Source organism: Eupeodes corollae, chromosome 1, assembly GCF_945859685.1.
Source record: "Eupeodes corollae chromosome 1, idEupCoro1.1, whole genome shotgun sequence".
Classification (NCBI taxonomy): domain Eukaryota; kingdom Metazoa; phylum Arthropoda; class Insecta; order Diptera; family Syrphidae; genus Eupeodes; species Eupeodes corollae.
In genome coordinates, this window is record NC_079147.1 from 220014066 (window position 1) to 220028364 (window position 14299).

At 32.0% G+C, this 14299-nt stretch overlaps 1 protein-coding gene across 6 annotated transcripts in view; it reads right to left on the minus strand.

Annotated features, from left to right (window-relative positions):
• Nucleotides 1–200: 200 nt before the first annotated feature.
• Nucleotides 201–14299, minus strand: part of LOC129942749 (zinc finger protein 501-like) — a 29596-nt gene continuing 15497 nt past the window's right edge. For 4 of the 6 annotated variants that reach the window (XM_056051802.1, XM_056051804.1, XM_056051801.1 and 1 more), the window contains 5 exons: nt 11029–11408; nt 10619–10824; nt 10346–10548; nt 10061–10276; nt 201–3958 (listed from right to left, as the gene is read on the minus strand). In XM_056051802.1, coding sequence (XP_055907777.1) covers nt 3797–3958; nt 10061–10276; nt 10346–10548; nt 10619–10824; nt 11029–11408 — 1167 coding nt within the window. In that variant the 3' untranslated portion in view covers nt 201–3796. Of the gene's footprint in view, nt 3959–10060; nt 10549–10618; nt 10825–11028; nt 11409–14299 lie in introns of those variants that run through there. The other 2 variants (XM_056051803.1, XM_056051805.1) reach the window with 2 other exon arrangements.

The window sequence follows — 14299 nt, forward strand, 5'->3', positions numbered from 1 at the left end:
TAATAATGTTAATTCTAAGTACTTGCATTCGAATTAAAATAAGACCATGGAGCTGCTCTGCACAAGTCAAAGTTTTTTTTATTCATTTGTTTTCTTATATATTTATGTTTTTGTTTTTTGTTTAGGTTTAATAATTTTGTTGGTAATAAAAAAATAATAAGGAAGACTCTTTTTTTATTTTGCTTGTTGTTTTTTTTAAGAAATAAAATAAAGGATTAATAGATTTTTCTTACTCGATTTTATTGCAGAGGTATTTTTTTTTCCTTTCGGATCATTGCCATATGAGGTGTAAAATTTCTTTTCTGTTTAAAAATTTAGAAGTTTTTGCTTTGTATTTTTTTAGGAACGAATATTGCTTGATTTTCCTACTTTTATGTTTTCTTTTATTCCATCGTCGAATTGTTTTCCTTTTAAAATTCACGTTGCAACTCTTCAAGCTCATTGAAAATTGTTTTAAAATTTAAATATTAAATATTTGTTTTATTAAAAATTTGTATTAATTATTTTGAAGGCTGATATTTAAGTGCAATATTAATTATTAGACTGTGTCATAACTTAAGTTTTTTTTAGAACCCCGCGTAGGAAGCAAATCACATAATGAAAATATTTATTATAATTATGTACTTGAAGTGTACCTGCGTCAATTATTTTATAGAAAAAAAATACCCTTGTTTGCGTCCAAAACATATTTTTCAAATTAGGTTTGAAGCACGACCTAAATCGAAAATGTTTGGAGTTCATAACATAGTCAGTATTTGGAAATAACAGTTCGTTTGCATTGTAAGTAATGTTCCTTATAGAGATTCGATTCAATGGCACCAACTTGGAAAAAGAAGCTACTACGAATAAGGTACCTATGTAAATTTACAAAAGATAAATGTGTTTTTTTTTTTCGAAAAGGAGAAAAATTCTTCTAAAAATTATTTTGAAGAACACAAAACTCAAATCTTTAACTTAATAAAAAGTATTTTCAATTTTTTTGGACATCAGTTTCGTAATCTTGCTCTTACTTGTCAATTGTTTTTGGTTTTTCATGAAATATAAAAAATCATTATTTTTCAATCACAAAATTCCAATTTTTACATCTGCAAATGTTTTTTTTAAAAAAAAGGCTACACTTTGCAGAAATAAGTATAATTGTGAGAAAAATTGAACAACTTACAATTCAATTAAAACAAGGGTACCGAATGTTTGTATGAGCAAAATTCTGGTAGATGAAAATGTTAATGACTGATAATACTTTTCTGAGAATACTTTTCTTGATACTTGATAAGATCAAAAGTCAGTGCATACTATACCGTTAAATAAGGATATATCACTGAACACTTGCATCAAGAATTCAACTTAAGAAATAAAGATTGCTCAATACTTTTGTGTTAACAACTAATTTTTTAGGAATTTATGTCATAATTGCACATATTAAAAAGCGATAAGGTGACAGTTCATATATTTTTAAGACGCTTTTAACGATGCAAATTTTTCAAAACTAAACAATGCCCTATATAAGGTAGTTAGTTAATTTGAATTGTTTTTCCTCAAATTTGAATATTTTTTTTGTTTTATGCATTCATCATTTAAAACCCTTCCAAACAAGCAATTGAAAAAGGCACAGGAAGAATTAATTAGGTGCTATTTAGTATTTCAATACTGACCAATATATCAAAATCTTTCAACTGTCAATCAAAATTCGTTTTAATTATGAAAGCAGTGATCACAGAAGATACCGTTTGTATTTCAATACTGACTGAATATAACAAAGCTTTCAACTGTCAATCAGGATTCGTTTTAAATATGAAAGCCTTCAAAGAGTTTTTCTTTAATAAGTAATTAAAATAGTTAATACATACATATGTATGTATATTACTTGAAGCTTGAAAGAATTTAAACGTCCTAAACGTCTTCTTCTTAACCTAAACGAGCAAGTAAAATATTTCAAAATAAATGCTGTACATTTAAGACAAACTTTTTGAATGTTGTTCTAATGAAAATGGTTTTATAACACAACCAAATAAAAAGATTATTGATAGTTTTTAGTCAAATTTGGTTAAATAAAAGAAAAGCTAAGCAAGCAAATAACTAACAATCTTTTTAATGAACGAATCAACATTGTTAAGCTTCATGTCAACGAATCAACATTGTTAAGCTTCATGTCAACTGAAGTGTGTAACAAAATGCAATCTTTTGGGAATACACTTTTTTTTTACTTCAATATAAAGATTGCAATTAATTGATTACATTCAAATGATTGCAATCTTTAAGTTAAATTCAATAAATTCTTTAACGAGCCTGTAAACATTATGACTTCAGAATCATCATATAAACATAACCATCTTTTCGTTAATCATTTTTGAGTTGGTCTGGCATTTTCAGCAAAATGATACTCAGGTCTATCAAAGGTATAATTCAATAAATTCTTTAACAATCCTGAAAACATTATGATTTCGGAATCATCATAAAAATATACACATCTTTTCGTTAATCATTTTGAGTTGGTCAGACATTTTCTGCGAAATGACTTCTATCGAAAGTTAATTTTTTCCCGATATATTTCGCATTCGAGGTATTTGTAAACGCCATTAATTTTGTCTGCAAAAATGAGATCCTAAGTCTGTTAGGAACAGAATTCAAAGGGATACTTTTGACATTATTATAATGTTAGAACCTCATAAACCAACTATAAAATCTCCCCTTATGAAGCCAATCTATTCCAGATAGCTGTGGTAGAATGTTAAATCCGTTTAAACAAATTTGTAAGCCAAGGACCAAAATGTACATTCCTGTCATCTTAAGAATGTATACGTCTACCTACATAGGCAATAGGCAGAAATAGGTAAATAGCAAAGTTTGATTTTTATAGAATTTACATCAGTTATAACTTGAAAACATTATTTGGTGTGTTTGAGATTTAATTATATATCAAATTCAATTTTCTGTTGAAAAATCTTCACGTCTCTTGAACAATTTGATTATTTATTTTATTTTATTTTTAGTTTTCTCAAATATTCCAAAATATTAAAACGATTTCAACTTAACATTTTCCTATGAACGATTTTAAGGTCAGATTGTATGTCAACACCTTATAAAAGAAAAACAAATGCAACTTCTTGTGACACAATTGTTAAAATTTAAGGAGTACAAGCACAATTTTGTAATGGATTTAGGAGAGTATTACTACATAAAACTTTAAGACAAAAATCATATCCAAAAGAAAAACATACATTTACGAAAATGCCATAAATTTTATGGCATTTTCTGCTTGTCAAGGTCATTTTACAACAGACTTATTTCTGATACAAAAAGAAAACATATTGTTTGAAATAACTAAAGCAACTCAAAATTAAAATATGTTCCTAAAAAACATAAATATTCGTTAATGTTTAAAATGTGTACAATTTATTTTAAATATTTTTAGTTTCATAGTAATTTGTATGTTCCGGTTACAACCTCAAGTGTTGGGCTGTTATTATAAAATTTATATTGAAAATATAATAAAAATGTAAATTAACAATCCTCAAGAACAACATAGAATATTTATACATTTTTACTTTGTTCTTTTTTGAGATATGCCCAATAATTATAATTTAAATATTTATTATTTTCAAAAATCGGTAAATCAGTTTAGAACTGAAAATATCTTCTTTCTTTTCTTTGTTTAGAATGTTATTTAAACATTTTTCTTATTTGTGCAAAAAAATATATTTAACATTTTTATATTTTGTTTTGTTTTAAACTTAAATATAGATTAAAAAAAAAATAAAATACTTTGTAAAATCAAATCACACACTAAATTAAAAGTTTAATATTCGGATTTAGAAGAATTTACAATTAGTTGTCCATGAAACTTGGCTGTATGACGCACTAAGGCTAAATGACTTTTAAATACATTGCAGCACAGATTGCATAGGTAAGTTTGTTGGGGTTGCATTCTCATTAGATATCTGTTCTCTTCTAAAATAGCCTGAAATATATACATGAATATATATTTATGTAGATATATATTTTATATGTTGAAAAAAATGTTTATAATTGCACTCTTGACTTTTTTGAGATTTGTTTCAATGATAAATTTATTATATTTTGTTTTTAAATATTGTTCTTAAATTTTAGGTATATATTTTAAGGTAATAGTTAGATGAGAGAGAATGCGAGAAGGCAGAGTTGTATGAGAATGAAATATTTTTGAAATTTATTCAATTTTCGAATAAGCATTTTTAAGGATTTATGTTTCATAATGTTCTTTCATTATCTTACAACACTACCAAGATTATGTGTACAACTGTGTCATGCTAATATTTGTGTAATGTGTGTGTAAAGTGTGAATGAAGAGTATTGTGAAAATTGGACCAGATAGCAAATGGCAAGATAAAGGTTTTGGCTTAAAGTTAACAGTTGAAAATGTTTGTTTGTTGCTTTTGCATGAAAGAGAATGTTTATTTTCTACAGATATAAAGTAAAGTGTATATATTATTAGAGAGGTACTGTATGCCAGACAAATTGTTGTATCTTATTTTCTTACTGGAAAAGTATGTTTCATATTTTAGAGTGTTCTTTTTTCAGGTTAGTGAATTTTAGTTTGATAATTTCAAGAAATGTTCACTAAATCTCTTCACTTAGCTTGGTGTAAAGCTAAACAATCGGCAAAGGGACCAACATTCTAATCATAAGAAAAACATAACATTATAAACTGATTTTTGGATTTTGAATACGATACGTTAAGTCACACAATTTTTAAACGTTTTTTTGATGATATTTAATAACGATGTCGTCATTGATTTAGCTATCACCTTGGACAAAATGGCCTTCTTTAAATATTGCTACTTATGAACAAAATGTCATTTTCCAAAAGTCCCACATGCTTTTATATTTTAATTTTTTGAAGTTAAATTATTTGATGGTAAAAAATTCAATAAGATGTTAATCCTTTCACGACCACGGGGACACATTTGTCACAAGACAAAAAATATTAACTTAATAATTTACAGGTTATGAACTTTTTTTTAAATAGTAGTCTCTGAGAGTGCCTTCTATGTTTTTTTTATTGGCAACTTAAAATTTATAATAACGTTCCTTTTCCCAAGTCATTGGAAACTGTCACTTCGATCCGTTCATTGGTCTACAATTTTGGAGAAATTAAAAAGTGTTTTGTATCATTTCAAAGTGTGAAATAATGATTGCCTGGTAAGTAAACTGTTAATATACACATTTATCTTATCACTAGTCATTTTGGATATACATTGATTATCATTAATGATAAACAAAAAGGAACACCGATGTCCCAGTGGACGTATAGAGGATATTATTTATGAGAAATAGTTTACCTATAGTAATTATAATTTTTGTCATTTACTTTAATTTTTTTAGTCAGTGGAGTTTTCGAAATTAGGAATAATGAAGTCCAACCGATTTTGATGGGTGACAATAGTGATGGTTAAGATGATCAGAGGCTTCTCACACAGGATGATGACCAAGGGGTTGTTGATGTTGTAATTGAAGATATGACTCATCAACTTCAGGAGTCAACAAGCGTATCAAAAGAGCATTTCAACATCTACAGGATTATCTGTTAGCGGTAAGCATCAACCAGTTTTCTAGTGGAACCATACAACGTACAGCCCAAATGTTTTTCGTAACGTTGATTTTGATTTCGGAAATTGACGAATATATGATAAAATTCAAGGGACATAATGTTATGGAACAATACATAAAGAATAAGACTGTCAAATAGGGCTTTAAATTATGGTGTAGATATGATTAAGCCACAGGTAACCTATTTGAGTAAGATCTATATATATGGCCTTAGTGAATCAGTTGTACTTCAGCTTACAGAAAAACTGGAAGGACTGGGATGCCAAATATACATCGGTACGGTTCGAACAAAACAAAAACATCTTCCAAAGACTGCACCAGTTGATAAAAAAATCTATAGGAAGACATTTACACCACAATTTGTCCCAACAAAATTCCAAAAAAAAAAAACGGTTCCAATTTCTCATATTTTCATTTTTAAATCTGATTTTAAGAAGCTTTAATCATCTTATTTAGTGACATTATGTTATGGTCGTGAGAGGGTTAAGAACTCGGACAAAAGTAGATATCAGTAAAAAGATGATAATAAAGAGTGGCATATTGTAAATTTTGAGTTATACTTTAACACAAAGCTATTTGCCCAACTTCATTTAACTTTTCTTTGTTTTACTTTTAACACATTGCAATTTTTCATAAGCACGGGTCGGTGTCTTTCGGCTATTTTAGAGAAAAAGTACCAAAAAGACGAGAGCAATTCACATAAATTGAAAACATTTGCCATGGAATAGAGGCATTGAGCTGTGGCAAGCATTCATTTCATCTATCAAATATTAATACAAAAAATTAGGATACATAATTTTTTAAAAACCTCGATTGGAGCACCTTTTAGTAGAGTTTACACTAGAAATAAAATTTTCAGATTGTGTGTCCCTCCTTCGAATATTGGGAACATGAATAACAATTATAGAAAGTTTACCTTTAAATTGTATTTGGAAAAATATCACCAACCATTATTTTAGTTTTTTGTTTAAGGGAGATTCGCAAGATCAAAAAATTCTTCGGAGAAAAGAAATATTGCATATATTTGTTGAAGAAATTTATTCCAAGGCTACCTAAATGCGCACAAAAAATAAACTATTTCTTTTTTAATTAACATATAATTGAATTCAAAGGACATGATGTGCCTTTAACTGATTTGGTGCCAAAGGAAAAGATCCTACTTGTAAATTTGTTTATATTTTTTGTACATTTATGAAAACTTTCTTAGACGGATTGACAGAGCCGGTAAGTGAAAAACACAATTAAGTGTTTATTTTCATCCAGTAATCAAATTAGCTTTGCATTTCTTTACGTCATTTTTGAATTGGACGATAGACTTCTTGAAAAATCGGATCATACAAAATTTGTTCTCTGATTTCTGATAAAAGTGACAATTTTGTAAGAGAAATGTTGTATATTTCTGGGATCATAGAAACATAAACTGGCCAGACGTTTAAAAATGGTGGCTATAAATTTATATCCTATTGTTGATCCAAAGAGTAAAAACTAACAAATCTCATTTTTTTCTTCTTCATATCCGGCTGCTAGAACAGCACTTTAACTCTTCCTAGCGCATAGGGCATAGTTCCTTCCATCTCTCTCTATTCCTAGCACGATACCTCAGCTGGGACCACGTCTCCATGTTTTGGGACCGAGCTTCCTTCGTGACATTTTTAGCTACTAAAAACTAAAATTTTCTTTTAGTTACTTGAACAAAATATTGTTTAGTTAAATAAAGAAATTACAACTTTATACTGTTACAAGGAAAAATATTTTTGTTTTTGTTTACAGACAGTGTAGTGTGTGAAGTCAAAAATGATGATCTTGAAATAAGTTCTCCAACAATTATTTCCACTCTTTTATTAAGAAAAATCGAATAGTAAAAAGTAAAATTTGTATATTGCTGAACGAACTACGAACCTTGATGGTCTTATATACAGTTTAATTTCTTTTGGAGTCTAATGAGTTCCAATACTTTAATTTCAATAGAACACTATTGCACTTAATTTCTGATCTAATTTGCAACTTTTACTGTCATATATATTGACTTAAGCCCATGGTATTAGTTTTGTTCTGCAATTTGTCTTCAATAATACTGCGCAGTATTCTTAAATACACATTTAAAATGTTGCGGATTTTTCTGCCTGTTGTTAATAAAATGAATATATTTCTCTCAATTTAAATAGAATGATCCTGGCGATTGTATTCCCTTTTAAGTTTCCTTTATTCTAAAAAAAAGTTCGAAAGTTCCAAGACTAAAATTTAAATTTTTCTTGTTTGCAATTATTACTGATATGATAACATTTCAATTAATTCTAGGCTTAAAAAACAAGGACCAAATTTGGACCTACAGTTTATATGCCGAATCCAAACGGCTAATTTTGAGAAAGAACTTTTCATGACACGAATTACTCTTGGAGGATTTGTCAATTCCTCGCAAGAGGCAGTACCCGTGAAAACTTTTTGTTTTTTAATTAAGGTGGCACAGGCAAGTATTAAATTCAAGACCCCTTGCATGACAGTCTAACGCACTAACCATTACACTACGGGTACTTGCATGTGGATTTCACAAAAAAAAAAACAAAGGACACAGTAGCATTTAAAAGTTTTGTTTTGTGTGGAATGCCCGAGCAACATTTCTTTAAAATTACGTTGTGCCAGTCCAAAACTGCAAACAAGCATTCGATTTTATTGTTGGTGGGATTGAAAAATTCTTTTTAGCTGGATCACAGGACCTAGAGAGAATATCAATCAAATACTTGGAGAAAACCTTGTAAACTCTATAAAATTTTTAAAACCCAAGAATCAAGTTTAATGAAACAAGAAAAGCAAATTTTTGAACTTACGAGTACTTACAACCATTAAGGCAACTCGAAAAGGTTTAAACTGTCCCTCAAGGACCTTCTTAAAGCACTTGGAGGTTTTTGGTTCCTCTAAATCCTCTTCAACAAAAAATTTGACTGCAATATTCAGCATTTTTCAATTTAATCTTCTTATGCATTAATTTATGCATAAATATCAATTTAAAAATGTTTGTTTTTCTTTTCTGAAACTTAGTTTTACATTCTTGTATCAAATATTACTAAACATTCCCGAGTTTGAAGAGAAAAATTGTCTCCCGGGGAATTCGGAATACGAACATTTTATTCCTGGGAGAATAATTCTCATGGAAAATATTTAAAATTGGGCTAATTATTTTTATTTAAATTGTAAAACGACAAACAAAGCCCAGTTTTCTGTAATAATTGCTAAAATGTAATTAAATGCAAAATATTTCCAAAAATAATGCAAAAAGAATTCCGATAATTTTGAAGTAGCCTAAAAGATTAGCTCAACCTCCTGGGACCACCAATAAAAAAGGGGGTTGATTGGCAAATGTTAGATTTTAGGACAAGTAAAATTGAAAATTTTTTCCCTACACAAAAATTTAACCAGGTTTGGACTCAAACAAAATGCACAAATATTCAGAAGGAGTGGAACTTATTGTAATGGGCCTTTTTCGATATTGAATCATTTCGCTGCGGAGGTGCAAGATTTGATTCAACAATATCCAATACATTACGGAATGCAATTTTATTTCACCGAAGGTTAAATAAATAAACCTTCATTCGATCCCGCAGTTCCACATTATTTACAATGCTTACAATTGAAAAAAAGTAGAATATTGTCCAAGTTCTAAATATTTACAATGCTTACAATTGGAAAAAAGTAGAATACTGTCCAAGTTCCAAATATAATTTAAAAATTACGAAGTGATTGAACTTTAAATGTGTACCTATGAAATCAAAACAATTTGTGTAATGTCAATGTCAAATTAGTTTGGGATATTGTAGTTCACCCAGTGGATAGCAGAAAAGATCCATGTGAATAGTAGAAAAGTGCTGATTGTCTTCATACACAAAATGTATGCTTTTCAAAGATATTTGTATACCCTTATTCGTGAGCCATAGGTAAGCAAAAATTCGCATTCTTCTTTATAACTATAAATCGGCATAGTTCGAGTCTGGTTTTTTAATTGAAAGTCCTGATTGTCGTTTTTTTTATAGAAATTGAAGTGAATCAAAACATATATTTTATTGGAAAAACTGAGCTTTCAATGCAAAAGCACCTGTTACACAATGAATGACCTGCAAAACATGAGCGATTGACTGAAAGAAAAGATATAAGGACCAATAGAAAGTAACAATATAATGCTCGAAGTGGAAACATCTATGTACATAGTTCACCATTAATTGAAATATGGCAAAGTCCGTATACAAATAAGTATTAGTATTTTATGCATTCTAATAAAATCGTTGTTTTCCTACTGCTTGTTGGGGTGTATTTAAATTTCTACAGAATAATAGTGAAGAAATTGAATTTCACTTGCTGAATTGCTAGACTGATAAAGAACTGATGATTTTTTAAGCAAGAGAACAATCTTTTACAGCTATTGATATTTGAATATAAGCAAATTCTTAGCATCGGACGAAGTGTGTCCGTTTTGTAATAGTACCTGCATGAATCTCCGCTCGGGATGTTTGTAGAATATATGCTCCCTCAGTTCGTTTTCATTTGTAAATAATACACCGCAATCTTGGCATTTAAGATCATCGCCGCTTTCGACTTGTGTCTCGTGTTGGTCTTGTTCTTGTTGTTGTTGTTGTTGATGTCGGTCATTACCATTTGTTGTATTGTTGTTGATCAAAGCTGCCTGTTGCACGACTGTTGTCTGTATATTGGAATTTTAATTTGTAATGATTTTTTGTTTGGTTTGTTATTTAGTTTGTAAATAACGAACTTTGACTTGGTTGCCGCCAACAGCTACTTGTTGTTGTTGTTGCTGTTGTGATTGCATATGATTAAATTGTATTGTTGCACCACCACCGCCTCCTCCAACATGATCCTGCAACTGTGATGGCAATTCGATCTTAATTGTTTGAACGTTTGAATGATTTAATTGCTGCTGCTGCTGTTGGTTCTTCTTTTTGGGTGGGCGACCTCCTGCAAGACAAAATAAAAATATGTTATACCTTTTATTTTCTTTTACGGTAAATGTAGAAAAAGTATTTACGCATACGCTGCCCGGGTGTGTGGTGTTGTATTGACAGTGGCTGCCCAATCATTTGTACGGGCTGATGGAGCTGATTGTGGTGCTGCTTTTTAGAACGCTTAGGCGGCGGCAGTTCACTGTGAGAATGGCGAGTAAGAAGATGTTTCGATAAGTGTTGTTTAACGGCGAATGCTTGGTTACAATTAGCTACCGGACATGTAATGTACCTTTCAAAGTAGAGTACATTGCAAAATTTATGTTTCAAACAATCTTTTACACAATTCGCTTTTTAAATGACAAAATATACAAATACATATATACACAGGCTTCGAGATACAAAAATACAAAATACAAAATGAAGAAGCACGCACAAGAAAAAAAAAAGAACCAAAACATAGAAAACACGACAAATACCGTCTGGGTCGACTTACCTTCCTTCGATGTGTCGCTGGACATGCTTTTTAAGGAGCACCTCTTGATTAAAGGAGCTCGGACACATGTCACACTTGAATTTAAATTCATCATGCATTTTGTTGTGTTGGTCGAGGTGTGCTTGTTGCAAGAATTTCTCATCGCACTTCTGGCATTCGTATGGGAAGGCCAGACCGTGCGATTTCATGTGCGTATGCAGTTGGGATTGCTGTTTGAAAGTTTTTTCTGGACATCGAGGGCAATAATAGCCTGTTATGCCGGCGTGAGCTTGAAGGTGCTGATTAAGTGACGTCACTTGGGTAAATTTCTTCGAACATTGATTGCAGCAGTATTGCTGTACTTTGTGATGGGTCTTCATGTGATTGTTTAGATTTGTGACCTAAAAAAGATAATACAACGTGTTTAATGTAAGGATGAGTTAAATAAAATTATAAGGAAATTTGCAATAAGACAACTAAAACAAGGTAGGAGTAGTTGATTGCTTAAATGCTAATACATTTAGTGCAGTTATTGGACCGTTGTAATGCAGCATAAAACTAGAAAATCTTAGCTACTTTAAAAAGCGGGTGTGATTGCCAGACTTGATAGATCCTACGTCCATGTGTTACAACAGGACATATATTAATTTAATTAATTAATTATAGGTAAGAAACTGTTTTCTTCTACTCTTCGGAAATACAATATTGAAATAAGGTTTTCAGGAACTTAAAGTCGAGTTACATTTTCAATAAGAGATAAACAGCTGTTGTTTGCTCTTAGTGAATAGAAGATGCGTATATCAGTTGACGCTATCATTTTGTTTTCAGCTATTAAAGAACAGGGTTTACCAATGGTTAGGTTAGATTATAGTGGCTGTCCAAGATGGAAACGGACACACTTAGGCCAGTTTAATGGCCCATTGTGATACCACATGAATCTTGAGGCTTCCTCCTAAGCTCAATGGAACCAGTTTAAGTCTCTGACGAAACGTGAGAGGCTGATTATGCTGTAGATAATTTAGATCGTTAAAGAAGAATTTTCCTAGGTAATTCTTGCGTTTTCGAGTCATAGCAGGGCATGTACAGAGAAGATGAAGAACTGTTTCTACCTCTTCCTCGTCCATACAGCTTCTGCAAAAGCCATTTGAGAATACGCCTAGTCTCGTGGCTTTCCTATTAGACAGCGCCCGGTTATGACACCTATTTTCGAGCTTATATGCGATCTGCTTAGAGAGAGCAAGCACCTTGAACGTTTTAAATCCAGTGTTGGCCAGATGTTTTTTGTGACTTGACATGTGGTGATGCTGTTCCACCTGGTGCCTGCTTTCTTCATAGCGTCTTGCATTAGCAACAGTTTACAAGTAGCGATTGGTATGCCAATATGAGCCAAACGTGGTAGGATGGGCTACATTGTACCGTTTCTTGCGAGTTCATCTGCCCTACAATTACCTGGAATGTATCTATGGCCCGGCATCAAGCAAAGGTGAATATTAAACTGCTGTGCCATCTCCATTAGCGATGATCGACAGTTATGAACTGTTATAGAGTTTGTAGAGACAGAGTCCAGAGATTTGATAACGGCCTGACTATCTGAGGAGATACGGATATCAGATGTTGATATCACGTTTTCTTTAAGCCAGGACAAAACTTCTCTATTGCCAAAACTTCCGCCTGGAACACGCTACAATGATTGGGAAGGCGGAAGGAGAGAGCTAATTTCAGTTGTTCAGAGTACGCACCTATACCAACCCCTTCTTTTGTTTTTGAAACATCTGTATAAAAATGGATTGACCCATCTTCCAGGAATTTCCTATCCTCCCAGAAAGATCTGTGTATAGAATTCGGGAAATTTCTGTCGAATTGTAGTTGTGGTATGGTGTAGTCGGGAGGTGTTAGGTAGAGTAAGGTGTCCAGTGCCGCAGATGGGGTTGTCCAAAGCGATCCGCTTATACATAGGCAAGCTGAACGTTGGACTTTATTTAATTTAACTCGGTTTATAGCTTTCTCTAAATCAGTCCACCATACTTCCACATAGCCAATGCGTGATTCTGGGTTGTAAGCACCGTTTATTACCAATAAATTTTTTGCAAGAAAAGAGACTCTTGACTCTTTCCTGTACGTTGCGTTTCCAATTTAGTTTTTATCCAAGACAAGACGCAGGTATTTAGCCTCGTCCGAGAATTTTAATTGTATTCCTTTAATATAGGGAGGGTTGACAAATGGAATTTTGTATTTCCTCGAAAATAAGACTAAATCGGTTTCGTGTGGGTTAACACCCAGTCCACACCGATCAGCCTAAAGTATTAGTCTGTCTACCGCATTTTATAAGAGTTCTTTTAAGGTGTTAAGATGCTTTCCTGAAACCCTCCGCATCCAGACTAGTTAGGATTTTATTTACCACTAGTTTCCAGAGGAGAGGGGATAGAACACCACCTTGCGGTGTCCCTCTACTAACGAATCGTCTACCAGAAGAGCTGCCCTGTTGTGAGTTAATTATTCTGCTAGTAAGCTTTAAATGAATTAACTTCCGAAGCGAACTCTCTACATTTATAGATGTTAGTGCAGATGTGATTGCAGATGTGTCCACGTTGCACCTTCGATGTCAAGGAAAGCAACCATAGTGAACTCTTTATGATGGAGGGAATATTCGACAGTGCGTACTAAGATGTGTAACGCTGTTTACACCGATTTATCTTTACAGTAGGCATGTTGAGACGGAAGTCTTGTATCAATACTTACCCTCAAATCGATATCAATCAATCTTTCCGAGGTCTTAAGAAGGAATGATGATAAGCTTATAGGTCGTAGATGTTTAGGATTGACTTGAGAGCATTTACCTGCTTTGGGTACAAAAACAACTTTAACTTAAATGCCGAGGGAACATGGTCCAGGTAAAGACAGCTGGTAAAAATTGCCTCAAGGATTGGTGCAATTATGTCAGATTTTTTTTGTAGCTCGGCTGGTATTATTCCATCTGGTCCTGCAGATTTAAATGATTTGAAGATGTTGAGAGCCCATTGTAGCTTGTCCCTTGTGATCAGACCTTGTGGATATGTTGTATTGGGACTTTAACGTTGCAAGTTTCGGTAAGAGAACTACCAGGAAAGTGAGTGTCTAGTAGTAAGTTCAGCGATTTATTACTTGAATTTGTCCAATAGCCGTCTGCATTTTTCAAGCAGCTTAGCATCATTGGATTAGTTTAAAGAATTTTCCGTAACCTAGAGGCTTCAGAAGGATGGCCCGGTAGATCGCTTAGATTTCCTGTGCCTTCTTGTAAATTCTTAGGGGTTCT